This window comes from Melozone crissalis, unplaced genomic scaffold (assembly GCF_028551555.1).
Source record: "Melozone crissalis strain CALT ecotype California unplaced genomic scaffold, PUWL_Pcris_2 ptg000045l_1, whole genome shotgun sequence".
Taxonomy (NCBI): domain Eukaryota; kingdom Metazoa; phylum Chordata; class Aves; order Passeriformes; family Passerellidae; genus Melozone; species Melozone crissalis.
This window is the reverse complement of record NW_026535823.1, coordinates 21600120-21628043: the sequence shown is the minus strand read 5'-3', so window position 1 is coordinate 21628043 and position 27924 is coordinate 21600120. Positions and strand designations below refer to the sequence as shown.

The 27924-nt window shown below is 38.3% G+C and overlaps 1 protein-coding gene across 1 annotated transcript in view; it reads left to right on the top strand.

Moving 5' to 3' along the window:
- The first annotated feature begins 2033 nt into the window (after positions 1 to 2033).
- AK5 (adenylate kinase 5) overlaps positions 2034 to 27924 on the top strand; it is an 83969-nt gene continuing 58078 nt past the window's right edge. The window contains exons 1-6 of the mRNA XM_054286253.1: positions 2034 to 2307; positions 3995 to 4181; positions 5160 to 5327; positions 10799 to 10968; positions 11088 to 11201; positions 21941 to 22132. Coding sequence (XP_054142228.1) covers positions 2248 to 2307; positions 3995 to 4181; positions 5160 to 5327; positions 10799 to 10968; positions 11088 to 11201; positions 21941 to 22132 — 891 coding nt within the window. The 5' untranslated portion in view covers positions 2034 to 2247. The remainder of the gene's footprint in view (positions 2308 to 3994; positions 4182 to 5159; positions 5328 to 10798; positions 10969 to 11087; positions 11202 to 21940; positions 22133 to 27924) is intronic.

Below are 27924 nucleotides of genomic sequence, written 5' to 3'. Positions count from 1 at the left end.
CTTTTGTCAACCTTCATTTAAGGTAATTTAAAAGCAATTATGTCTCATATCTTTTTATTAGGACATTGGAGCCTACTCATTTTACTCAATAAAAATTAAGGCAATGTGCTTTTTAATGAATTTACATTTGAATGGATTAAAATTTTAGCAGAAGAAAGTAGGGTTAAAACCACATCCAGATTTTATGGGAGGATGAGAAAAACTGCAGAATGCTGATTAAACTCTTCAGCAAAGACCAAAGTCTTACTTGAACATATGGCAAGTGTCAATTCAGTGACTCCAGCTTCTCTAAGTAGACACCAGTGGATTGATAGAAACTGGAGCTGCAAAGGCTCTGAAAGGCTCTGAAGCCAAACTGCACAGACATTTCAGCTGTGGTTTTCCAGCAGCTTTGCACTGAAACACATTTGCCCAGAGAGTTTGTGTGCCCCAATCCTGTAAGTGTCCAAGGCAGGTTGGATGGGGCCCTGAGCAGCCTGATCTTTCGAGTGGCATCCCTGCCCATGGCAGGGGGTCAGAACAAGGTGATCTCTAAAGCCCCTCCCAACCCAAACCCTTCTATGATTCTGTGGGCCATCCATCAGACAGTTGCTGTGAAGGGATGTCAGTTGCTGCCCTTTACGTGGTAGTTGCTGGGAATATTTGGATGACTTGGAAAACCAAACAGTCCAATTTGTCATTAGAAGATCATGGTACTGCCTTCTGGGCAGAATTTAGCAGTTCATGGAATGAACAAGGACTGGAAGCTTCTCTGGGAGAAAAAAAGAAAAAGCTGCATAACAAGCTGGAGGCTGGGCTGAGGAAAACAAGGGCAGTTCAACTACAGAAACAGCAAAACAAGGAACATGGCTGCAGCTGAGAGGGAGAAGCTTGTCAAACTGATATTGATCCACAAATCATATACAATGGGGAGAAGCTTCTTAAAAGACACTGGAGAAGACCTGTCCGTTTTCCTATCTGTCTGAGAAATAGGGATGTACATACAGAAAGCAGTCGTTCAGTGTTGTTTATAAGCTTACAGTTATGTAATCTATTTGTGTTAAGGTGTGCCTCGGCACAAATACAAGGATATTCTTTTAGAAAAGATAATAAAGTTTAAAACTATTTGAAAAATCAGACTTGATATAGGACACTTTAACAACCAAAATACTCTAATCTGACTTCCAGTGTGCCACAGAGTTACCACAAAAGCTACACCCTACTTAACACTTCCCAGAGTACATCTAGAATGATGCACCTGGTTTTGGGCTCCCCAGTAGAAGAGAGATGTTAACAAACCGGAGTGAATTTGATCCCTGTACAGGCCATTCACTCACAAGTTGGACTCGATATATTCTGTTATTCTGAGTTGAGTGGACAGCCACAAAGATGGTTAAGGGATGGAGAGCACTTGTTCTTGAAGATGAGCAGAGGGAGCTGGGCTTGTTCAGACTTGTGGCAGGCTTAGAGGCACATAATAGCAGCTCTCCAAGGCTGGACAGGAGATCATCATGAAAGTGGAGTCGGGGTCTTCACAATGGTGGGCAAGGAACAAAATGAGACAGGGGAGTTGATAACTGCATAGGAGAAAACCTTTCTTCATGTCGAGGCCAGACAAGCATGGGTTGTCCAGAAAGGCTCTGCAGTTGCCACCCTTGGAAGGTTTTGCAAGATGAGACTGAATAAAGCCCTGGGCAACCTGGTCTGACCTCCAGAGCTGTCCTTGCCTTGAGCAGAAGGCTAGACCAGAGATCATTTCAGATCTCTTCCTGTGACTCGCCGATCACAGATGCTCATGACTGATCGCAGTTCGTGGCTTTTTGCCAGCCCAAAGTGTATGAAACGTCTCGCTCCTCGAGCCGCCCGAACGCCGTGCCAAGGGCAGGGACCGCGTTACAGCGGGCGGCTCCCAGCACCCTGCGCTCCCCGGTGCCCAGCCCTCGCCGCCGCCGCTCCCCGCGCAGCCGGCGGAGCGGGTCCGCTCGCTGCCGGGGCAGCCTGCCCGCGGCTCGGCGCCAGGCACAGCCCCCCGCCGCCTCCGCTCGGAGCCTCACCGCGGGCACCCCCCGAAACTTTCCCCGGCAGCCTGCGCACGCTCTCGCTCCCCGCCGGGGGAAAACGTGCTCTCTCTCGCTCCCTGCGAGCAGCGGGCACGGGAGGCGGGCGGCTGCCTCCCTCCGCCCGCGGAAGCCTCGCCGAGGCTCCCGCATTGCATCGCCGCGCCGAGCCCAGCGCGGGGCTCGGGCTGCCCACCCGGCCCGTGGCGGAATGAGCGCCGGCGAGGCGAAGGAGTATCTGGCCCGCAGGGAGATCCCGCAGCTTTTCGAGGTAGGCGAGGCGCAGAGGGGAGGCGTTTTCCGCCCCGTCGGGGGATGCTCCGCGCTGGGACCCCGCGGCGGGCAGGGCTGAAGGTGGCTGGAAGGACGGAGCAGCCCGAGGCTGGCGCAGCCCGCGCGGGGAGCGCAGCCCGGGCCGGGTGGGCGCGGGGCCGGGGCCGGGGCAGCGCTGCCCGCCGCCCCCCGCGGAGCCCCCGCGGCCGCGCCCCTCCGCCCGCCGCGGCCGCCGCCTCCCTCCGCCGCCGGCGGGCAGCGAACTTGGGCGTCCGCAGGGCAAAGGAGCGCCTTGGAATGCGGGCGAGAGGCATCTCTCGGCGGTCGGGGGGAACAAAAGAGCCGCAAATGTTTAGTGAGGTGTTGTTTAGCTCCCCACAAGTTACCTGCTGCTAATGGCTGATAATTACTTCTCTGTGCAATGTGGATTTTTTTCCCTCCCGGATCAGACATCCTGTTATCTGTATATAACATACACACATATGTATTTTCCCTTGCCTGTGCTGAAGCTAGACGTCTTTCTATATATTTTGAAAATTGCAGGACACGGCGAATGCTAATGTTTTAATTACACAGAATGTGAATGGTTTAACAACAGATGCAGACAAAACTGGTTTTCTGTTGAAGCTCAAAGCTTGAGCTACTGATTTTTAAAAATTGGTGCATGCCTTCTGCAAAAATACAGTTAGTTGCTGTGATCAGTTAAGTACTATAGTAAGGGTATGGATACATAGACATTGTACCTTATTTTATAAGCTCAAATGTGTGTAAATATCAATTACTGTATAAACTGTAGATAGCAACTGATCAAATCCTGAATTGGAGCTATTTATGTTTACTATTAATACCAACCAACTATGACCCTCAAGTTTATTCACACAAAAATTAGGAAAAGCAAAAGGAACAGAAATCATCCTGAAAGGCATGCATTGTTAAGGGAAGGTTGGACGCAGCAGTCTCGTGGAGAGGTGAGATGATGACTTATGTATCACTTTGTCAAGGAGATGTGTCAGAAGGAGGGCCTGGCAGTCTTTCTTTTACATCCCCCACAATGCTCATGAGTACGATGAGTGAACAATTAATACTGTAGAAAGGAGATTGCTAATGGCTTGAAATCTGTGATCAATTAAATCAGAAAGCACCTATGAATTCTGGGGTTGTGGGGTATTTTTCCAGATACTGATCAAGGTGATATTTGAGTAATTCTGATGATTTTTTAAAATCCCCTTTTCATTGCTTGTGTAAGTGTTGACAAGAATATGGATGAGATACTTGTGGGTGCAGTGGTCTTTAAGGAAAAGATACATTTTAGTGATGTCAAAGACTACAAAGGATGTGTAAATTTTGGGGCTCTCTCGCTTGCACATTGATCTGCGTATACTTGGCAGTGACAGTTCTAAGAAAAATGTAGAGGGATTTTTTTGTATTTTCGGGTTTTATTTTAGTGCAAACAGACACTATAAAGACATAGCCATGAGCTTCCTTTCCTAGTAATTTTTATGACATTGGCAAACCAAAATAATTTGATTTTTTGCAGGCCTCGCTTTTATGCACTGAATTGCAATAGAGAGTCTGAATATGAAGGGATATGGTGTTTCTGTGTGCAAAGTAAAAGACAAAGTAAAGGTGCTTGGTTTTCCCTGGCATCTATCATTACAGTCTGTGTTTCTGATGTTACATTTCAGAGTCTGTTGAATGGATTAATGTGTTACAAACCTGATGACCCAATTGAATATTTGGAAAGCTGTTTGCAGAAAGTAAAAGAGCTTGGAGGGCCAGAAAAAGTGAAATGGGACACTTTTGTCAGCCCAGAAAAGAAGACCCTGCCTCCACTCAATGGAGGACAGTCCCGGAGGTCCTTTTTCAGGAATGGTAATGTATTAAATTTTAAAATTATTTTATTTCTTCAACTGCGTATGGTTTTACATCCACAACTGAATTATTTTATACTTCTATAGATTATGCCTCATTCTGATTATCTGTAGGCAAAGGAGTCAAGAATTCTGTTTCCTTGCTTTTTGGCACTTGTTTTTCTCCTGCCGTAATGGATGCTAGGCAGGAGAGGAAATTGTGATCATTTTCCAGCCAAATGATGGATGTTTGCTGAGTAAATGTTTAACACATCAGTGGAGGAATTTCTTGTATCCTACCGAAAACATTTGCAAAGATGGGGCAGATATGACACAGTGAACTTGGCTTGTGTTTTCAGTTGGTCCCTATGGATGACATACACACCAAATTCAGTGCAGTTACATTACGTGTTTTTCTACATTTACATTGCAGCCCTATGCTAATTTACTAAATAAAATATGAATTATAAACTCTTAGAAAAAGTGCATCTCATAAAATCTAAGCAGGTGTCATACGAATACCTGTAATTATTTTATTTGTAATGTTAACAAAGAGTAATTAGCTGTTATTTCAGTTGCCATAGTTATTTTTCCTTGCCATCCAACATTTCATGAAGATAATCAGCAAGAATACTGTCTCTATCTCTGTGTACAACATGTGTCACTACAAGAGTCCTGCTTAATAGTAGAGGTTATCTGCACAATATAAAGCTTTTCTTCTCCGAGGCCCCTGCTGAACTCTGGGTGCTATGGGCAGATATTCATAGAAAACCTGGTGTGCTTGAAAACATACACCAGAGAAAACTGACTCTGGGTGGTTGTGATTTAATCAATTCGTTATTTCAAGGTCAAAAATATTTAATACAGCAACAGCAAACACAATGTAAAATTATGAGATGTTTATACTTTATGTATGATACTTATTTAAATCTGTGTACAGAACAGATTTTGAGTTTTCTGCCTATTTCCACAATTCCCAGTTTATCTTACTGTTTTACAGTGATGCCTGATAACTCTAACTTCCCCTACCGACGCTACGACCGGCTGCCTCCGATCCAACAGTTCTCCATAGAAAGTGACACTGACCTTTCTGAAACTGCTGAGCTAATTGAGGAGTACGATGTGTTTGACCCTGCAAGACCTCGACCAAAAATTATCCTTGTTATAGGTATGAAGGCCGTCATTTTGACAAGATTTTATCACTTCTGCTTTGCCTTTTGATTTGTACTGCAAATACATTGAATGGCTATACGAATTTCAATACATTTTTTCCATCTGCCATAGCAAGTGGTGCAGGCCAATTGAGAGTGTGAAATTGTTAGTGCTGGACATGGCATTCCCACTGTAAGGATTTTAGGGGTCACAGCAAGCACCTGCACTTGTGCTCTGTACACTGGATGCCTCTTAGCAGCTGGAGAGCTCATGATTTGTTTATGAGCACATCTGCCAGTTTGATTTCATCTTATCTAAACCTGGTTCGTGCATTTCAAGGCAGCAGCACCATGTGAAACAAAGTGTTCCTCCAAATCATGCTCGGGATTGAACTAAAACACTCAAATATACTCAAAGCTGATTGCAAAAAATGGGGTATTTTAAAATAATGTGTAAGCCAGCTCAAAAAGGTGATAGAGAACTGTTGTCCTCTATACTTAGACCCTTGTCAAATGATTGGTATGCCCAGTTGGAGTGACACTGTCACTAGTTCATTGCATTGGTAAATTAATCCTCAGGCCCATTTGGCGAATGAATCCTGTTCCAGCTTCATGGAGAGCGAGCACTCAGTTCACATTAGTTAATTGTGCTCTCTCCTAGAGTTCTCTCTTGTGAGCTGTTTAGCGTTCTTTCTAAGCAGCTCATACTCTCCAGCCTCAGACAAGCATAGGTTATTAAAAAATAGCTGCAGGTTAAGTGTAAATCAATATTTTTTTCTGTTCATGAATTTAAGTTCTTTGCATCAGTTTCCTTATCAGCTAGGTAAGATTGTCTTTAGAAATGTTACCACCAGGCCTAATTATCTGATTCTCTGGATGGCTTAAAGAGTTACAGCACAGGTGCCCAATGATGGAGAATTACATTTTTAGTGTATAAAGCTTTATTCATAATAAAGAGAGATACTGCTTCCATAACAGAAAATATATGTAGTGTAATAAAAGGGAACAGAAATGTCTTCTTTGTACTACAGAATGGAAACTCTAGGAACAGCATGTCCTCTAGGCTCTGCATCCAGCAGCTCTCAGAAACAAGATATTGGAATAGATTGGAAACAGAAGACCAGGCATTTTTTTAAGTATCTTGTGCAAAGCAATTGCTCAAGGCATTTGAATTTTCCTAATCTTTTTTTTCAGGGTTACAGATTTCAATATGAAAATCTCTCTATGTATTGCTGAAATGTGAAGATTGCAATTAGGTGGAGAAATAACACATACCTTTCTTTCATCTTAATTAATTAGCTACATTTCCTTTTCATAAAGGAGAATAACTGGCTCCTTTTCAGTGACCACAGAAGGCTCTTAATGCATTGAAATCTATGTAGCTCAATTGCAGGAGAGTGATGAATGAAGGTTTGATTTAAGTGAGATAAAGAGAGATTGGCTTTCACCTCTGGAACTGAGTGCGGGTGTATTTGAAGTGAAATCCTTGAACACCAGCATGCAGTGAACAGAGCATGGATTTTACAGAGCTTTTCTTTTCTCCCATTTATATAGGGAACGTTGTAAACATTCCACAAAGGCTATTTCAGGTTTATATTCCCACTGAGTTTCTCTGAATCTATTACAGTGTGATCTGATAGAAACACAATACTCTATGTAGCTTAGCAGCTATTGTCCATTTTTGTACAGTATCAAGACAATGTCTCCCAAATTCAACTTTCTATTGAGAAAGCACATAAAAACACATGTTGGAAAAAGTAACTGAGTAAAAGAGAAAAAAAAATTACACCGTTCATTTCAAGAGCTATTGGACACAAAAAATGTGTTGCATATTTTGAGTTTGCATCTAATGCCAAGAAAAAAAAAATCAGTGAAATAATGTATTTCTGTCTAATTAGAGATAACTAATCATCCTGCCTTGCTCAGGTGGTGCTGGTCCCAGTCACTGTCAGGGACAGAAATGAAGTTAAGGACCTGTCTTCTGTTTCGCATATTCAGTGAACTTTTCTTTATTAATGCATTAGCTCAAGATCTTTTTAATGCTTCCATAAAGGTTTTTACAACTTCTTTGCTTTATGAAATATCTATCATCCTTATAATGAACCAGGTAGCTCCAGGGCTGAAGAGAACTCACTTATAAAGGTGGGCACTTTGTTCTTTTTCTGGGTTTGCAGAAGAAACCTCTGGTGAAAGATAAAGCTATAAAGCTACATTGTGAGCATATGACTGGATTTCAGAAAAATCAGATGGAACCAGTCAGGAGGGCAGTCATCTGAATCAATGCAAAAATTAAGTTTCTAAGGCATTATAACACTAGTAAATGAGATTATATTTAAAAATCTGCTTCCTACTATACTTTTAAGAAAAAAATTTGTACTGTTAGTATAGCTTGAATTCAGAGATCTTAAAATATTAATTATCTGATGTCATTAGCACCTTAGTTGAGTATGTTTTTAAGCCACACTTTCTTCAATATATTACTTAATATTAAAAGAATACACCTTCCTTTTGAGATCAAAGTGTAAGGGCTAGATCAAATAAAGTGCTGTCAGCAGGCAGCTGCCTATTGATTTGTTAAATCTAGTCCACAGTCAGATTTTAAAGGAGGAAGTATTTTCAGAAATTTTATTCTTAGTTGAATTAATTCTGAATTTGCAACAATATATGCAAAATTGAAATAATGAACAGAATTAGATTAAAACAATTGCTTTAATAACACTTTTTGGGCACACAAATCTTTACTTGAAACCTGTTAGGAAACATAATTTTAGATGCAACAAGTGTTCCCTAGTCTAGACATCTTCTCAAAATATGTAAAATAATCATACTTTCCTTGATTGATCTACCTCAGAATAAGTTAAAAGAACAAAAAACAAAAGGGATTTGATTTTTTCTTTCTTGTGAACAGTTTGTCAGTGTGATTTATCAAAGAGTCAGGAATAGATACATAGTATGATAAATTGTGATCTGCTGTGGGAAGTAATTTTGTCCTATCCCTTTTCCCTTATTTTGTTACCTGAATGTTTCCCCTCAGATTGTAAACAGATAATACCATCTTGATATTATGTGCTTGGATTGATTCGGATTATGTGTTTGGGATGTGTTTGGATTGATAGAAACAAATGTGTTGGAAGGTTATGAATATTAAACCAAACACTTTATTAGCTATTTTCTGATTGCAATTCAGATTGAAAGGACAGAAGTGCTGAGCTACACCCTTTTTTTGTTTTGTTTTGTTTTTTCGTTTCTCTTTACTGGCAAAGCAAAGCTCTCCGTAACAGAAGTGTAAAGTCTATCTACTTGTTTCAAACATGTATTTTTTCAGCTATTTTATACTATTACAGACTGATGTTTTATCAGGTATCAGTTCTGGTTTTCTGCCACCTTTTGTAGCTGTCTTGGAACACGAGCACTATTTTCCTTGTTTCCAGTTTTTCATTTTCTGCACATTACCTATGCTTTGCATTTTTATTGTTGCTGGGTGCAACATGTCTATTTCAAACTTGTAAGGTTCAGTGAAATGCATTTTTCATGGGGAAGGCTGAGCATGAAAGGGAGCAGGGGGAACTGGAGCAGAAGTGCTTTATAGCCACTTCAGTGGACAAGATGATTCCTACTGTATCAGATGCTTGTGTACCTACAGAAGGAGAACATTCTTTATTCTAAGAGGATAGATAGCTAAGCTGTCTATGAAGGAGAGAGTCCAAGCTGAAAAACTAAACCCATCTAGATCACCTGGAATTACTGAAATGGAAGAATAGTTGTAGAACCTCAGTAGCTGTAATCTGCTGAAAGAAGAGAGAAACTTACGTCTTTTTACAACAGAAGCACCAAGTGAACTGAATGAGAGAAAAGATTTTTCAGTTGTGATCTTACTATATAAGCTATAGTTTTTCTTTCATTTTTTTACATGTGTGTTTTATGAACGTTTGTAGCTGTGTTGTCTGGTTGGATGTTACAGATAAATGCTTGTAGAAACATTATTTAAACTAATTGGATAATGATAAAACCGTTTTTTCCCCCAGGGACATAGCTGAACTGTGGGCAGGGTATGGGCACATGATAGCAATAGGCACAATTCTCTGTGCACTCTTGAAATGGCTCCTGGTCTTTGTTCCAAAGGGCAGGTGCAGCATCAGCATCACAGCACTGGGGCACAGAGAGCTCCAAGTGACTGCTGGTGACACTGAAAGTTGTGTGACAGTGATATTGGGGCGCAGCTTGGAGCCTGGTTACAGAGAGTGCCCTAAGCATCTGTGTACAAATGCTGTAAAGCTTATCCTGCAGCCAGAACTGTATTGGTTATAAAAATCCTTAAAAGCTATTTATGGGAATATTACAGATAATATAAAAAGATTTACATAGTTACTAGCAAGAAGCTCAGTGTATTCAGATTTCTTTCATTGCATTGCTGTATTTTTTAAATTAATAAAAACTGTATATTTTTAATAAATCTTGATTCTTTTTCTGTTGAAATAAAATTCAGTGTTCTCAAAAGAATCCCCCAAACTATAGCTACTTAGGATTGGTATTATTATCAAAACATTTGGTTTTGGTTTGCTTTTTATACTCTTCAGTACAATACATTTTTCTACACATAAATATTTATTTTTATAAGCACAATTTCTTAGTTTTAAATATTGAGTTCCAGATTTTCTGCTTATCACATCATAACATGTCCTTTTAGTTCAGACATGTTCTGATTGTTTTACATGCATTCTTGCTGCTGCTGTCCAGCTCACCTTCCCTGCAGCTTTCCCTGCTATGTAATATACCTGTTTTCAGTGATTTTGATTCCCTTTTAGCCTGGGCTGTATATATTGAAGGGTCTCTTTATTCTTCAAGTTGTCTAGCCAGCTGAACCTAATTTCTTCTCTGTCAGATGCTTCAAGCATCAATACCAAAAGCTGGTATTGCATGGTTCAATAAGAGTCCTTGTACCAAATCACTATGGAAACATCTCAGATGATTATTTAATTTTATTTTTTTTATTTTAAAATAAGGAAACCTCAGAATCTTTTGTAAGCATATTTAGGAGCAGATTTTATTAGTTCCATTTCATGACTAGTTCATTGATTTAATTGGCTTATTTGACCAAGTATGATTCTTTCTGACATGAACACACTTCAGACTATCTGGCTCTATCTCTGGATTCATAGAGCTTAAGAAGGGAATAGTTCATTTGTCTCCTCCTCTACTGTGGATCAAGAAAAGCTCCATTCCAGGAATGGCTTTAGAATGAGGTCAACCTCAAAGAGGACTTAGTTTTCTTTTGCAAGTGGATTTGTATTCTTTTTTAAAATTTCATTTTACAAACTGTTATGTTTATGATCCAGTAGATGAGACACATGGTTGGTAACAAGTCATGCCACTGTGAGATTTACTCTAATAATGCTTGGAAAATTGGTGCCAATAGCACAGATTTCACCTGTGACTGGGTACTTCTGATGAAAGCTTAAATTAATGTTTTGCTTATGATTCACTCTAGGTGGCCCAGGAAGTGGTAAAGGGACCCAGAGTCTGAAAATAGCAGAACGTTATGGATTTAACTACATATCAGTTGGTGAATTGTTAAGGAAGAAAATCCACAACACAAGCAGCAATAGAAAATGGAGCCTAATTGCCAAAATAATTACTACTGGAGAACTGGCTCCTCAGGTACAGTGTTTCCTATGTTCATATTTACTTTCAAGGGTTAATACATCTTGTAGTAATGTGCACCATCAAGAAAACTTCCTTTACGATATTAAATAACTCACTTATTTTCTCTGTGAAAGGAAACAACCATCACTGAGATAAAGCAGAGATTAATGCAGATCCCTGATGAAGAGGGGATAGTGATTGATGGATTTCCCAGAGATGTTGCCCAAGCAATCTCCTTTGAGGACCAAGTAAGAGATTGTTTTTATTCTTAAAATGACTTACACGTCTCTACAACAGTTAAGTTTGTTGAAATAATTGGTCAGATTCCAAGAAAAAGCATTGCTCTTGAAATCTTTGCAAGTACATAATTACAGGTTGACAAAAGATTTATGTTACGTTATGTCCTGTTGTCTGAAGACAAACTATCTTGTAAAAGACAATGTGATAATATAACCAAGAATCCAAGCCTTTTGTCTTGTCATGAAAGTCCTCTCAAGATGAAGAAGAAAAATACATGAAATCCAACAGTGAATATTTTCTGTATCTTAATGATTTAGAAAGTAGAAAAATATTATATTTTCATATCTATTTGTTCAACATAAGCTCCATTTAGAGAAGCATAGTTAAAGCAATGCATGTCTTCACAGTGCTTTTAGTGTCAAGTTTATTACAGGGCATTGAAAAGATGAATTAAAAAAAGGCTAAAACTACCCATGCTTTGCAAGCTTTTATAAACCAGAAAGTGTGCTTTTTAAAAGAAAATAAGGTCATTGTGGTTATTCTAAACTACAATTCCAAGGTTTAGTGAGCTAAAACTGTATTCCTGAGTACTATCGACATGCTGTTTTCATGTGTGTATTTTAAACTAATCTAAAAATACTTTAATTCAGTGGAAAAACAAACAGCTGATGTCATTTTCTGATCAAGTGCTGCTAACATAACAGTTATGGTCACAAGAAGTGATTGCAGTTTCAGAGCTAAATTCTTAGAATGCCTACATGCAGAATGTTTCAAAGTCTTTCACAATTGCTGGTCTACTGCTGTTTCTGTACTTAGAATTCTTAGTGGCATTACCAAGGAAGAAGTAACAAAACAAAGCAGCTAATGAGGCATTTCATTAATGTGCTTTATAAGGTATTATTCTGGGCAAAATTTAGAAAACTGAATTGAGGAAATTAAAGGAAACAGACAAAATAGTTATTACAGGAAATAGCAGTGACTGCCAGCTCTATCTCCTTATAATTAACAAAAGGGAAGATTGACTATTTTAGAAGTTAAACAGCAGAAATGTAGACTTAATGATCATTTCCTTGTGTCATTTTTTTTGTCCAATGTGATAGTGTTAAGAGCATTTCTTGGTGCACAATTTTATGCTGCTGTTGTTTTTGATGAAAAAATGGGGGATATGAAACTGGAGGAAGTGAGAGGAATTAAGTATCCTAGACTCAAATTAAGGAAAGGAAAACCAACAATAACACTTAATTATAGTCACAGAGAGCTCCTTCATTCTCAGTCAATTGGGATTTATAAATCAGACTCCTCAAAGCCTGATTCTACCTGAAAGATAAACCACTAAGTCTATCAAAAAGTCCAGGAGCACTTCATATAAGGACACCTTTCAATCTTACCTGTTCTAAAGAAGTACAGGAAAGAAGGGATTCCAGGCCTTTTACAGGAGCATAGGCTGTCTGTTCAGACTCCCCCATTTCCATCTTTCTTTGCAGTTGACCTGTAATATGAACATATGTGAGGCCATGGAAATAAATGTACAAAAGCTGTATATATTTCAACATTCAATCCTATATCAACATCTCCAGTGAGATACATTCAGTGCTTTATCTTGGATTTATATTTTAAAGAAATAAAATATACTTGTTTCTTTAAAATTCTCTGTTTAGTAAGCCCTGATGCTACACACCTTGGTAGGAAGGTGTTGTGTTAAGGAAAAGGGACTATCAGCAGTTATGGTACTGATCATCCTTCACAGGCTCACAGTCACCCATGGCACATCAGGTAATTTACATGAAGCATACAAACATTTTCCAGGCACTCAGAGGTTCCTCAATAGGAAGTGCAATTGAGTTGTGGAGAATTCAGTAATTAACTGTTGTGATAATTTGTCTAGGTCTGCAATTAGAGATAGTAGGGGGCTTTCTCCACAGCTGAGAAATGTTACAGCTTTCTTTCTAGCACTGTGTAGAAGAATTGTTCTCATTAACCAAAAGTGACAAAGTGAGAGATAATTAGTTGAAATTTCAGCAAAGAAAGTTTTGATTAACTAGTAAGACAATTTTAATTAGATCTGCTAAGCAATGGAACATCCTTTGAAGAAAATGGTGAAATCCCACAAAATGCAAATGGCACCTGTGCCACATTCTTACAAAGACATTCCCTGTAGAACACTGAGATCTGTTGATAAGAAGTTTTGAAAAAGAATTAATTCTTATTGCTATCACTAGCTTTGTCATCAGCAAATACTTATTCCTACAGATGGTCCCTTTGAGACCCTTATGTCTCAAATGCTTATGTACCTGAAAACAGCAGAAAAATTTATGTGACACATATGAATTCTTTACCATTGTTTACACAAACACAAACTCCAAGAATATAGGTAATAATACCAAAAGTGAATTGTGAGGGGTAGCAGAAAAGGAAAAGGACAACTGAGGTGCCTGGTTTCTCTTGAAAACACATGTAAAATCTAACTCTGCTGCGTTTGCAGTCATCTTTAATTTAACAAATAATTTATGCTAAATTACTTCCTTCAGTGTTATGGCTCACAGAGCTGTTACTAAAACTTGACATTGGGCTTTCATAATCTCTTCATCTTGTGGAAAAATCAAATGGATACATGTATGTCTGAGCTGTAGTTACAGTACCTGTCCTGCATAACATTCTGTTATAGAAATGCATCATGATAACAACTGCTTGTTTGCAATTGCAATTGCAATTCGCTTGCAATTGCTCTTGGTACTACCAGCACATTTTTATCCCTTTGACTAATCCAGAAGCTGAACTTTTCTCTGGGAAAAAAATGTTATTTTTAGTAAACTAGTCAAAGCAAACCAACTTATGCTAACATTCCCATACATAGGTATAGCTAAAAGATGATGATTCCTTCCTTATTATGTTGCCAGACTCTCATGTGGACAGTAAGTTCTCAACATGTTGCTAGGCAGAATTGTATTAAAACACGTTGCATCTCAGTGACTAAAGTGCCTAAAATAAAGCAATGTATCATTTGCAGCACACACAGTATTTCTCTTTCTGTTCAGATCTAGAAACCAGAAGTAACAAACACTGCTTCCATGCAGTAATGTCAGTCTGGAATAAGTGCATTAGAAAGCACTTTACACATCAGAGGAATTTTATATTTGAATTTAAGCTTTTCTCCCCTTCTTTCCAATTGAGTTTTGTTAATAACACTGTTCCTGTCATCCATGATTTTTGAGCAGCAAAGAAGTTTTTAAGATGGCATCAGTGATGTTTTCAGAGTTTCAGCAGTGCTCACCAGCCAGCAGCACATTGGCCATTCTGGTCACTTACACCAGCTCCATTTCTGAATGCTCAGCTACTCATTGCAGCCTTCCTGCAGCCTGGAAGAATTCAAACATGAGCACTGCAGTATTCTTTGAGTTTATCTCAGTTTTCTTTGAACTTTTTAGCCAAGTTGAAGTCCTGTATTTTTCTCTTTGAGTTTAATAAGTAAATTCCTCTTATTGGAAGTCTGGGATTGTTGCCAAGTCCTGACCCTCTCATTTCTTATTTCCAAAGAGCAAAGTCGATACTGCCAATACTTTTGATAGGGGTACTTTTAATAAAGCTGAAATTCCAAGCAGTCACAGTTGTAGGGAAAAAATGAAAACATGAATTTTAACGTCTTAAAACCAAGCAGGACTTCCATTTTATATATTCCTTTTAAATATATGATAATTTCTATATTTTTCTCAGTTTGAACTCCTTCTGCATAGCAGTGCAGATTTAATACTGATGTATTTAGACTTTCAGTTTGAGCCTAGGCATAAAGCTGTCCTAAACCACAAATTTCATAGGTATCCATGATCTCTGCTGAGTGCAAATAGCAGAAAGGTGTTTAGGTTTCAAGGACACACTTGAAAATGCCAAGGACAAAATGGTTTATTTACCATTAACCTGTCATCTTGAAATTCAGCGAGCCTCCTGCAGTCCCAGCATGCTGAAGCATGTTAAATATCTTCTGTCCTGCAATGCTGCAATAAAATGCCTCTGACTGGTGTATTGAACTCCAATGGCTTGTCAAGAAATTGCAGTTTGACTTTCTGTGTAATCTCTCACATGGTTTTTATCCTTCCCAGGAGAAACAATTAACTGTATTTTACAGTTAATTTCAATTATTGCTTTGGTTTGTTTTTTTCCACTACTTCCAGTCATTCATATGTAACTTCCCTCTTTGTTAGTATCAATAGAGTAAGTGCAGAAATAGTTTGCTTAAAATATACTCACTTTAATTTTTTTTAATAGTGAAATAAATGTAGAACAGGTATTAGAACCAATGGATGTTCATTAATGAATGTAATTCAACTGCTTGAAAAAAGAGGAAAACTATTTTTGTAAAAATTTTAAGAAAATTTTTGTCTTATATGGCCTAGGTCAAGACTATATTTGAGTAAAATCTTAATTTAAATAATAAACAGAGGTAATAAATTTTATCAGATTATTTGTTTAAAATGCTCTTAGGAATATTCATAAATGCATATACCTCCAATGAATAACTACTCATCTTGGCTGTAATCGGAGTTAATTTTTAACTCTCAGGTATATTCCTTACGAAAATTATTATGAGAATAATTGGGATAAAGTAGAACTAACTGTGCAGGTGGCACAATATAGGACGGTGAGAAATGCCTGGGGACTCTGAGAGGCTGAGGAGAGCAGTCCTGTTCCTCTAAGGCTGACACTTAGACCTCCAGGCAGAAGCGATGCCTGCAGTGCCCTCCAGGTGTGACACAGGTGTGTGTGGCAGCTGCCTGAGGGTCTGACTGCCAAGCTCCTGCTCTGCAAAGAGCTTCTCACAGAAAACCTGCTGTTCCTGGCCAAGAGTGTGACGTCCAGAACAACCAGGGAGGTGGATGCAACCTTGTTGAGAAGCTTCTTAAGGGGAAAGGACCTGGTTTTTGCAATAGGTTTTTGTTCTGGTAAAGATATTTTTTCTGTATCATGGCAAATGTGCCTTCTTTATTCCTTCTCCCCCTAAATTTCGATCTCCCTTTTCCCTGATCTCTACTTCACTGATCCAGGTACAATCCCCTACTGAATATGTATCCAGAGACCTGTGTGAGCAGTTTGAGGACTGCCACATGAGCAGTCTGCTTTTCTGGGGTCCCTTTGTTCACTGTCTTTTCCCTGTGAATTTTACATTGCTCTCTGTAAGCCAAGCCTGACCAGGAGGCCTGTGGAATGGTCTTGCCATTCTCCTCCCTTGGAAGCTGGAGCACTCTCCAGAGAAAGACAAGCTGTAGGTCAGTTTTCTGCTGGGTAAGCAACCCTAGGCCTTGGGTTTCCAGGTTTTCTGGGCAAGGGCTCTTCTCTGCTAGTCAGAGTGGACAAAGGAGAGCTGATCCATTGCTGGTCCTCAGGACAGGACTTATGCTCTGAGCTCAGAGTGGATTGAGGTGCCTGCTGAGCAGTTCTGAAGCAGAGGTCTGCTTCAGAGTCCCTTCTTAGTATCACTAGCATTTGTGTTAACAGATAGGGATTTTTATTAGTTTGCTGCCTGACACAGGTGGAAAGCTGAATTACTTGTTCCCAAAGACACCAGTCTGCCTAATTACATACTCTAGGCAATTTGCTGGAAATTTATTTTCTGGGCAGTATGAATATCGTTCAAAAGAAGCTACCAGAAACAGATTCTATCAGCAGGATTCATTATTTGACAACATGATTCATGATTTTGCATTTCTAAACCAAGAAAAAACTATGCAAACGGTCTGATAACCCAGCAAAGATGGAACTATAAAAAGCAAATAAATAATTACAAGGGAGAGCACACATACAAAGGACATAAACCAGCTTGCTAGTAACCTTTACCAACAAGAATAAGATGCACTGTTAAATTAATGGCAATTGTTCATGAGCTGTCAGTTTTCTCAGGAGTATCTAGTAGAACATACCAGGAATTAAGAAACAGAGCATTTTCATCTTTTGCCTAACAAGGAATAATGAGAGAGAGTGTAATCATCTAATTTCTAGCAAACAACCACACTATTCTCACTAACAAGAAGAGATGTAGAAAATATCCCCAGAGAAAAGAGAGCATCTTTCCACTTATACTGCTTAATGTCAATAACACCATCAACTTGCATAGAATTACTCTCAATTTACTCCTGGTTCCAGTTTAGGAAGGAGATTCAGACTCAAAGAGAGTAGGATTTACTTACTAGTAAATATGATTCTAAAAAATGAGAGGATGTACCCACCAGTTTTATTCTGAGTTGATGCCATATGCTCTTCATCTCATTTTAAATGAATAACCAGAAACCTGTCTGTTCCCATAGGCAAAGATTCTCCCTTCAGCTGAGTTCCAGTTAGTAAGTAGTCAAATTCCTTCCCTGAGCCCCACAGTGCTACCTCACATGCATTGCTGGACATTAATAAAACCCTCTGCCTTGAGCACAGGATGTGTGTACTGGGGGAAATCAGCATGAAGGAACCCAGCTCTCCTGTCTGTGTTGGTTCTGTACAACTTTTCTACAAGCTGAGTCTCAGAACAAAACTTATTCCCTAGCCATAACACTCAAAAATAGTTGTGAGTTTGAAAAATGGGTTTATTTTCAAGTGAGTCATAAAACTCCTTCTCTTTTGTTAGAAAAAAAGCAATTTATACTCATATTTACATAGAAGAATAGATGTTTCTAGAGAAGTAATCCCAGGTGTCGATATATTCACTCTACTCTGTTACATTGCAGCTAGAAGTATTTATAAGCATGTCTTGCAGGCAGATACAGTTGAGGTAAGTAGAAGCAAAGTGGTTCATGAAAACAGGAGTGAAATATCAATAGCATTTGAAGGGTGTATCCTGAAGGTTGCAAATGCATGTAGGAGGAATAATAATATTAAGTGCTATTAGGTCTGTATGCCTGTGCATACAGGACAAATGTTACTCTTTTGTGCACCTTGTGTTTCTTACATGGTTTTCAAGTACTTCCTGATGATGAAGATGTGTATTCTGCATGTAAAAGTTGAATTCATAGAGACATCTTGTAATCAGATTCTGTTTTGGCTTCCTACCTCATATATGCTTGAATTACTTTTTTACACTTCAAAACATCTTTTTGATAATACTTCATTTAAAACTAGGTTTCTTGATCTGTGAATTTCAAAGCATTGTTTTCATTGACATTTTATTTCTGTGAGTGAAGTGTATTTCAAATTTAAAAACTCACAGTGTCAGAAAAAAGGTAATATTAGTACCTGTGATAGTCTTTTGTATTATTGCTGTTGTAAAAAAATAGAGAATAACAACAGTACTCAGATTCTGTAGAGAACTTTCAGTTTTCAAAGCAAAAGGAGATAATTAAAGCTAATTAATGAATTGTCCAAATCATACCTTGTTATTATCCTCATTGTACAATTATAAAAAAAAAAAGAAAGAAATTAAGCCCACTGTGCCCAGGGTGTGTTTTCCTGTTTTCTTAAACAGTAAGTGACTTCTGCAGGCAGTGCAGTTTGTGGGAACTAAAAGCAGACGAGAGCTTGCACACCTGATGGAGCCATGGTGGCACTCGGATCCTTCCCTTCCTGTGGGAAGTTTCTTTAGAGAACTGACATTGATTGTGGTAAGCTGCACTCTCATGTTTGTGTGAGACAGAAGGAGACCCTCTTCCTTCAGGGCTGATAATTTCATGAGTGATCTCTTTATCTTAGGTGCTCTCTGTAAGATTTGATGCTGTATGTGAAGTCTTGTGGTGCACAAGAGCTCCAGCCCTGCATTTGGGGAGGTCTGGTGTCACTTCACAGCCTGAGTGGGGGCTGTCCTGAAGTGCTGAGCATTGAAAGTGAGGCCAGCCAAGGCTTGGAACATCTGAAGATTTCTTGCCATCTTCCTGCCACTATTATTAGGATACACAGAAATGGAAGTACTGAATAAAACTACTCACTTGTATAAACTCCTTTTGTCCTCCACTTTACTAGATCCCTGACTGCCAGTTGTAATTTCTGAATCCCTGTGTAATGTATGTTAGGAAGCTTCAATCAGCTGGATATCCACACAGGGACTTGAGATGTCTCTGTGCTCAGTCTGCTGCAAGGTACATCAGCCATTCCCTTTTATCAGACAGTGTTCCATGACTAACAGGCTTTGAAATCTGTAGCGTTTTCTTTCAGAACCTATCTGTGTCATAATTTGGGGTTTTTAGTACTGTATGCTTTTTGAATTTCTAAATTCCTCATTATTTTTCTATTACTAGTGAAGCAACCTTAATTTAACCAAGCTACTGTTAATAATGTCCATATTGCATGAAAGTCTTACACAGAAACTTACTTTCACAGTATTTCATGTGAATAATTATGTGCCTTAAAGCTGTTCTGTGGTAGTAAAATTAACTTTCATAATTAATTCATTCCATGAACAGACTAACTCTGTTTATGATAGTCCGAAAAAGGAAGGGAAAGTTACTCTGGTTTTGTTGACGTTGAGGTACATGTGATAGAAGTAGGAAAGAGCTTCTTTCCCACTGGAAATTATTCTAAAAAAACAGGTTATAAGGTTAATTGTTTCAAAATCTAATAGATACTCATAAATAATTACCAGAACTATTATCTTTGTAGTTTGTGTGCTCATGTCTCCAATCATCTACAATGTGTGTAAAAAATAATTTGATTTTCATTTAGATCCTATTTAATTTTCTGTAATGATAAAGAGGCCACCATCTTTCTTGCTAGTGCTGATTTTCAGACTGTCCTTTACTGTTTGAATATGGCTCTGCTTTTTCATCACTTTCTGCTTCCTCATATCCATATGCTCCTCTGTCAGCAGCCTCATTTGTAAAGGCTAATGACCACCACCTCAGGCTGGACAAGTTGTATTGGTTTCTTTTGACTTCCTAAGAACCTTTTTGTACTCAGCCTGACAGTAAAAAAGGCCAGACCATATTTCATGTTGTATTCTCTCAAATGACAGAAACACAGTTTAGAAGGGATTTTGTGTTTTAAACTTAATTACTAATTTTCCAGATTGTCCACATAGGAACTTTTGACTATTCAGGCTAGAAATATGGTTTGTTTTGATGCAATTTAACATCCTTGGGTAGAGAGACCTAGACAGAGAGAGCATTCAGAATATTAATTGGTTTGTTCTGGCCCTCAATAACAATATAACAACTATATAATTAACATAAAGATATGAATCAGTTACTACTTACACCATAGTAGTTAGAATACATGTAGATGTTTTTGTGATACTGGTGTACAGCTCAAATTTGACTTTCAAATTTGCATTGCATCAAGCTGAACAAAGACAAAATTATTCTGCAGATAGAAAATATAATGAGAAAAATGTCTGTTTAACAGTCTTGAGCATCCAAAATTGTTTGCATTGTAACTAGATTATGTCATTTCTAGAATAGGAAGTCACTGGTTTTTTAGTTAAAATTAAAAGTATGAAATTTTTTTTTCGGGTAAGTAAAAACAGCAGAAATGACTTTGTGTTTGTATGTGAGAAAAAATAAGTCCTTTCTAATCTGTAATCAGATAAAAACTTGAACTGTTTTAATCTTAAATGCTGCTTACAGAGAATTCTAATATGTTTTAAAGGACAGCACTAAGCTAGTGAAAACTTTAGGGAGAGGTAGATGTCTTTGCAGCAACCAGATGGAGGAAAGAACAAAATCAGATGTTATGAATAAAGCTTATATATATTTATAGCCACATTGTAAAAATCCTGCAAATTCAGATGTCTGAGTGACTTTCGGGTGAGAGGAAGCAGTCTCAGGTTGCACCAGGGGAGGCTTAGATTGAATATTAGGAAAAATTCCTTTATGGAAAGGATTGTCAAGCATTGGAGCAGGGAAATGATTGAGCCACCATCCTTGGAAGTATTTAACAGATGTGTGGAGATTTCTGAGGATCAGTAGACGTTTCTGGTTTTTCACCGTAGGTACTAAGAAGCAGTGACCTCCAAAGATTGCCTGTGAACATTTAGCCGTATTCCTAAGAAAGTGGGTCTGTCACTGCTTTCCCCACATCAAGTACCAGAGATATCTCTTCTTTAAATGTTTGATAGCATCTTATTTATAAGATTTGACTAGGAAAGAGCTAGAGTTCAAAAATTTTTCTTTATTTCATTGCTACAAGGCTTTTACCTACTGAACCACAGTGCAGGGATGAGTGTGACACATACCAGTGCTCACCACACAGACTGAAAAGGATAGGGGAAATTAAAACCCTGCTGGCTGTCCCATCCAACCTCTTGAAAAGTGCACTGAAGCTTTAGAGAGATTTAGAGAAATAGAGAAAATGTTATAAGAAACTGTGGCTCTTGGAACAGGTCTGTTTTCACCTGGTCCTTACCATCACACAGTGGATGCTGGATTTTAAATACCACCTTACTTAAAGAGTTTCCAGATGGAAACCATGCATCCATTTTCCTGCAGAGTATGAGACATCTATATTTTGCTCTTTCAAAAAAAAATTTAGGTAGGGGAGACTTCTGGTAATGCAAATGATGAACATAGCCTAGAGAAGGTTTTTGCTGTGAAGTAAAATTTTTTCATTAAACTTTTTCCTCACATATCAGGTGAAACAAGTTGACTAACCTCCACATACGATCAACAAGCCCCTTCTAAAACCTGCAAACTTGCTGTAAAAAAACCAACAGAAAATCAATGACTACATCAAGTTCCAACTTAGCACAAATGTAATATATCTGAGCCTCACAAAATAATGGAATTGCTGAGTCCTGTAGTGCTGAATAATCAACTTAATCAGACTTCTTGAATTACTCTTTCCACAGATCTGTACCCCAGATTTGGTGGTGTTTCTGGCATGTTCCAGTCAAAGGCTGAAAGAAAGGTTACTGAAGCGTGCGGAGCAACAAGGGAGACCTGATGATAACCTGAAAGCCACTCAAAGAAGACTAATGAATTTCAAGCAGAATGCAATCCCACTGGTTAAATATTTCCAGGAAAAAGGGCTGATTATCACAGTAAGTCCTTTAGTGTATGTCTCCAAAACCTTAATTGTTGGGGCTGTACTTGGCTTCTTGTAGTTTTTACTTTAAGACAGGCTAGACAAGTCTGATTCAGTTTTAAGTTAGTAGCATGCCTACTTAAGTGATTAATGAAGACAACTAATTCATTCAGCAGTTAACAACAGTTGAATTATTGGCATGTTCTAAGTTACAGACTGTGTCTGCTTGTAATAAAGCACAGAACATGGTATCACATGTGGTATGGGAGAACAGATGTTTCTTTTCCTTTGATACCTTAAGTAGTTCACATTGGTATGTGCTCCTCACAGCAAATGTGACTAATTCTCTGTGCTGGTCAGACTCATGACAGGTTAAAGCATCCTTAATTGCAAAGTCATCAATTAATATTAATAGCCTTAATTATGTACTTCAGCATCTTTCTGAATTTCAAGATGAAAATTCCAGGAAATTATTACATTAGCTTCTCCAGGGAGTATGTGCTCTGGGTTAAGCATTTTGATTAACTTGGTTTTCAAGCATAAGAGAACTAAGATTCTTGCAAGTTTTTTTTTATTGTTGAGGAAGTGTGTATTTTATAGTGATGCTCCTATAACCTTTACAAGTGCTCTTATGGAATGTGTTTCTAGCTCTTCAGGAAATATGTGCCTTTGTGCATAAAGCGTGTGGGGCATCTGGGTAGAATTGCATTTCTGTGATAGGACCTGTAAAACAGAAGATTTTGTTCTTAAGGCGGTTTCATCTACTTTTTAACTCTATTTCTTGAGAGTCCTGATGATAATTTAAATTGCAGTGTTCACCTTAGATATCTTCTTTTCTTTTTGAAGAAAGTAGATGTTCATGATGGGTATGGAAGTGACAGCATGGAATATAAAGATTAAATTACAGCACAAAGGAAACAGCATATACAGAAAATATTGCACTTATTCATGCTAATTCCCTAGAGAAGGAGGAAGGAAGAAAGAAAGAAAGAAAATACCATTCATCCTGCTGCTAATAATGCTGAACCTGGGAAGACACTGGAATACTATGCAGATAAGAGCAGTGTAAGAACTAGAACAGCATAAAATAGAATTACAGTAGCCTGGTTCCCAGAGGAGTGAATCCTTGAGGCAAGGTCAGACAAGGTCAACACTGACTAGAAGGAAATAAAAAGATTTACATTTTTCTTAAATCCCTACCCGCACCTTATCACTGCTATTTAAAGCTGTAAATCTCAGACATTTCTAGCCAGCATCACGATTCTACTCAGGGGAGAGAAGCAGGGCCATTTGTCTTACGGAGTGTCATAATTTTAGAATCACAGCTCATATTTTATACATCTACTTAATAAATATGTTGTTCTTCATCAATAACAGACCAAAAAAGAAAAGAAAAATTCACTGAAATATTACTAAATATTATTAATATGCAGGCACTATATATATATATAATTATAATCTACTGTTAAACACTTTATGAGCAAGAAATAAAAATCTAAATTCCCAAAGAAGATTCATTTTAATGCTCCAACAGTTATTTCATACTGCTTTTAAAATACTTTAGTTAATAGAATTGAGAGCCACATTCTTCATTTCGTCTCTTACTGGTTAAGTTCCTTTGGTGTAAGTGTTCCCCTTCATTTTTTTTTTCACATGATCTGGAATAATTTGCTACAGTACCCAGGTTGTTCTTGTTTAGTGCTCTGTATGCCTTATGTTCTCAGTCTCTGCCTGGTGTACCTGCTCTCACAGTCTGATCTTGATTTCTGTTTTTAAGGAAAGGGGTGAGGCTCCCACCTACGATACTTCTAAGAAATAGGGAAATGCAACTCTGTCCTTTCTGAAAAACTCCCTCTTTGAGATAATGATATGTAAAGTTCATTATAATTAACAGAAGTAAATATGTGATATTTTCATGAACACACAGTCTGTGTTTAAAATTCATTTTAACAATCTGTCAGTAATCTAACAAATGAGAACCTGACTTAACTCAAATTTAAATTCAGAAGTTACCAAGACTATAACAACACAATATTGGACAGGGAGTATGTAAATAGATGCATATGCTACCATTTACTGTTTCAGGAACTTTTAACAAATGTTAAAACATTATGTATTGTTTACCTAGAAAAGAACTGCGCACAAATTACCTGGTGATGGTGCGGAGATACTAGTTTGATTAAGTTGTAAGAGGGAGAACATGTAGATACATAGGTGACCTCAAGTACTCTAATGTTCAGCAGAGAACTTCAGTTCTGGACACAGATTTCCAAATCTCCAATGTATGTCGACTGTAATCCACTATAGATAATGATGTAGTTCTCGGAGAGGAGATGACTGGGTTGCAAAAATTTTTTGGCCAACAGTTATTAAATCTGCTCTCAGAGACCTTAGCTGTTCTTTGTAGAACATATCTCTTGGTCTAGACTGAAAAAAGTTTACAGAGCTCATTGTTGTAGCAGTAGAAGTTTCTCTGACTGGAGGCAGGATTTGGTCCAGTCTGCCTCATTGACAGTGAATCTACATAATCTTAGAGTTGCAATGTCAACCTTGATACATTAATAAGTCTGTGTGCATTTAAGGGGAAAAAATAAAAGACTGGCTGTAGTGAGACAAAAGTACTAAACATTAAAGAAGACTTTGGCCCTTATTTAAATAGCCAGAACAAGACAGCATCCCATGGCATCCAGGAAATGTGGATTTCTCTGATATCTTCATTGTTCCACTTGTCCTTTTAGGGAATTTGCCATGCTTATGAAAACATTAAAATGACATTCAGATTAGTCAGAGAAGTAAAGAGAACCCAGAAAAAGTAGCTGAAGCTGGAAATGGATTCTGAGCACAAATTTAGAAGTTAAACAGTTGCGGGTGAGGAAAGTAGCTGTCTGCCCTCATAAGCATCAAACAAGCCTAATGGCTGTCAACTGTCACAGAAAAATTCCCCATGGAACTGTGTAATATAAATTGTTTCTCTTGTTTTGGTTAAAAAAAGAGTTTTACTATAGAACTTGCACACTGACATGAACTTTATCTAAAGGCTGTGACTTATCAAAATGCTGCTGAAGATATAGTTTATTTCTCAAGTTTCTCTGTTATCATACAGCTGCCCAACTTGAGATGCTGGTTTGGGCTTTTTATTTGTTTGCTTCTGAATGTTGATTCCAAAAGACTTGCACTTACTCATTCTTCATTTAATTTTAAGCCCATCCCTAGAGAAATGTGGATCCTGCAGTCCTTTAAGCAGCTCCCAAGGTCTATTCAAATCTCACTGATAGCAAACTCTTCTGAAAGGCTTCATAGGAACTCTCACCCTGTTTTCCAAGTCTTAATGGCAGCCTCTGCCAGGCATGTCTCCCAGACCAGAATCCAGTTCAGAGAATCTTCTCCTCAGTGGAGGAACATGCATCTGGTTTGGCAGAGCACAGGATGAGTAGATGCCTTTGTTTTGTCGGTGCCAATATTTGCGCGCATCTGTTCAGCCTTTGCATTAAACAATCATTAAAAAAAGAATTTTAAAAATCCCACTCCTCCTTCCCTGGAGTGCTGCTAGGAATAGGGACTGTTAGCCACCACCTCCCCCGTGTGCTCTCACCTCCCTGCTGCAGGCTCAGAATCTCATTTACGTGCCATCTGATGCCTGGATCTTGCGTCTTTGGCTGCAAAGGGATACAGACTTGGCAGGAATGGTTTCCCTCAGATGTAGCCCCATTGGTATCTGAACGTGGCCTTTCTCCCCACAGGTCACAGATGGGGATTTGAACTGCTTTGTTTTCTAGAAGAAACTGAGCTGAGATTTCCTATTAACTGGCCCAATGCCAACAAAATATTTTCAGAAGCCTCTCAGTAGTTTTAAAAATACAGCAGCCATAAGCACAGTCTTTAATGAAAATTTTTGATGTGTTTTTAACCTGACTACTACATAGGATCTTCAGAGTATTTCTGGCTTCTTGGGCATGACCAAGTGGACATGCAAAGAGGAGCCCAGACAGTCTGGAGCATCTGGAGCAAACCTTCAATGTTTTAGGACCTTTTCAAATCAAACAAGGAATGTAGGCAGCTGTTTGTGGGAACCTTGAGATCACAAGTTTTGTTTGAGATTCAGGAGTCTCCCTCTGTTGTATTGTATGGTAAATCTTTATCTAGCTCCATGAATGTATATGGTTATATAATAATTTTAAAATTTATGTAGAGGGAAAATTAGAGGTGGGATGGGAAATAAGGACAATCACATATTCATTTTTTGGTAATTCAAAGCAGTGAAAGGTAAGTTGAAGCCTAAAACAAGTAACCAGAGCTTTGCAGTCACAGAAAGTCACTGAAAATTAAGGTTTTCTGTGTCTCTTCTATATTTGACAGCCCTTCTGCAGAAAAACTGGGCTAAGAGCAGGAACCTGGAGCTGTTTCCTGTGAAACTGCTGAACTAGAGATCAAGTTTCTCATGTTCTAATCACTGCTATGTTTTACACTGCGTCTCAGCACTATTTATGTGTTACTGTTTTGTCAGATTTTGAGGAACATACAAAGAAGGTCCATAAATGAATTTTATCTAGAAATGAGTGTAAACAAACTGTTTGTAAATATATGCACATTTATATGGCTATGATAGATGAGTAATTTATGCATATATAGAAGCATGTACACCATAAACACTTCCAAGTTTCAAAATATTTTCAGTCTCCCATTTTATGCTTTATGTCAACAACTATATCAGACATACCAATGTCTGCCAGAGAATGACCAAGGATGGAAACTTGCCATATGTGTACATAGAAGCATGCAGAGAAACCTTGAGGGCAGAAATTCTTTGCTGAGGTGAATAGTATCAGTGCAATACTATGTTCTCTTCTAACTTTGGAAGTATGATAATTTAAACAGCAACCAGCTATTTGAAAGCTGCCCTGCCTTTTGTACACCCAGTGACATGAATGAAGCAGATGACTTTGGAAAAAAAAAAGAAACAAACTTTGACCAGTCTGTCTATAGAATTAGGCAGTGATGAGTGCATGGGCCAAGCTGATTTAGGAACTCCAGAAAGAGAGAGGGAATGTTGGCTTTGACAACCATACTATCCCAGATTTTATCCATTTCTGGCACTGTGAAAGCTGACACATGTTTAAAATTAACAGACCGTTTTTTTTACAGATCTGAAACTAAAACTGAGATAAGTAATTAAGCCAAGTTATCATGCAGAGGAATGAACTGTAGGAGATGTTTAAAATAACATGTCCTAAATATTCTTCAAGTTATTTTAAACAGTTCATCTTAAGGTAATTAAGCTGTGTCCTTTGGGTGAATAGCAGCTTCTCATTTCGTTCTTGTAGTTAAAGTGATGCTTAAAGAAGATTAATTTTTCTTATTTAGATGAGATATATTAAGAAACTAGATTGGAAAAAATATCTCTTCTCTGAGAAGACCTTTTGTATTGAATCAGGAATATTTATCATGCATAAGCAAATTTTCCTATCATGAACCACAGCTGATTCTGTGAACTTCCAACTGAAAAACCAAAGCTGGATTTCCACTGTGCATTGCTGTAAACAATAAAAACCAATTTCTTACCCAAAGTTCCATAAGTGATTTCCAGCTCTAATTGCCACCAGTGGATCTTTCCACCAGTGAAAAATTCATCATCAGTGACTTCATGATTTTATGGCAAAACCACTCTGTTGCCATTTGGTGGAGAAAATTTGCATATTAACTCATGAAAGTTGCTACTTCAGTAGAATCAAGACAGTCTTTCAGCTCTCATACTCACAGTCCTATAAAAATGTTACTACATCTGATAGCTTGTGCTCTACAGTCCCAGTG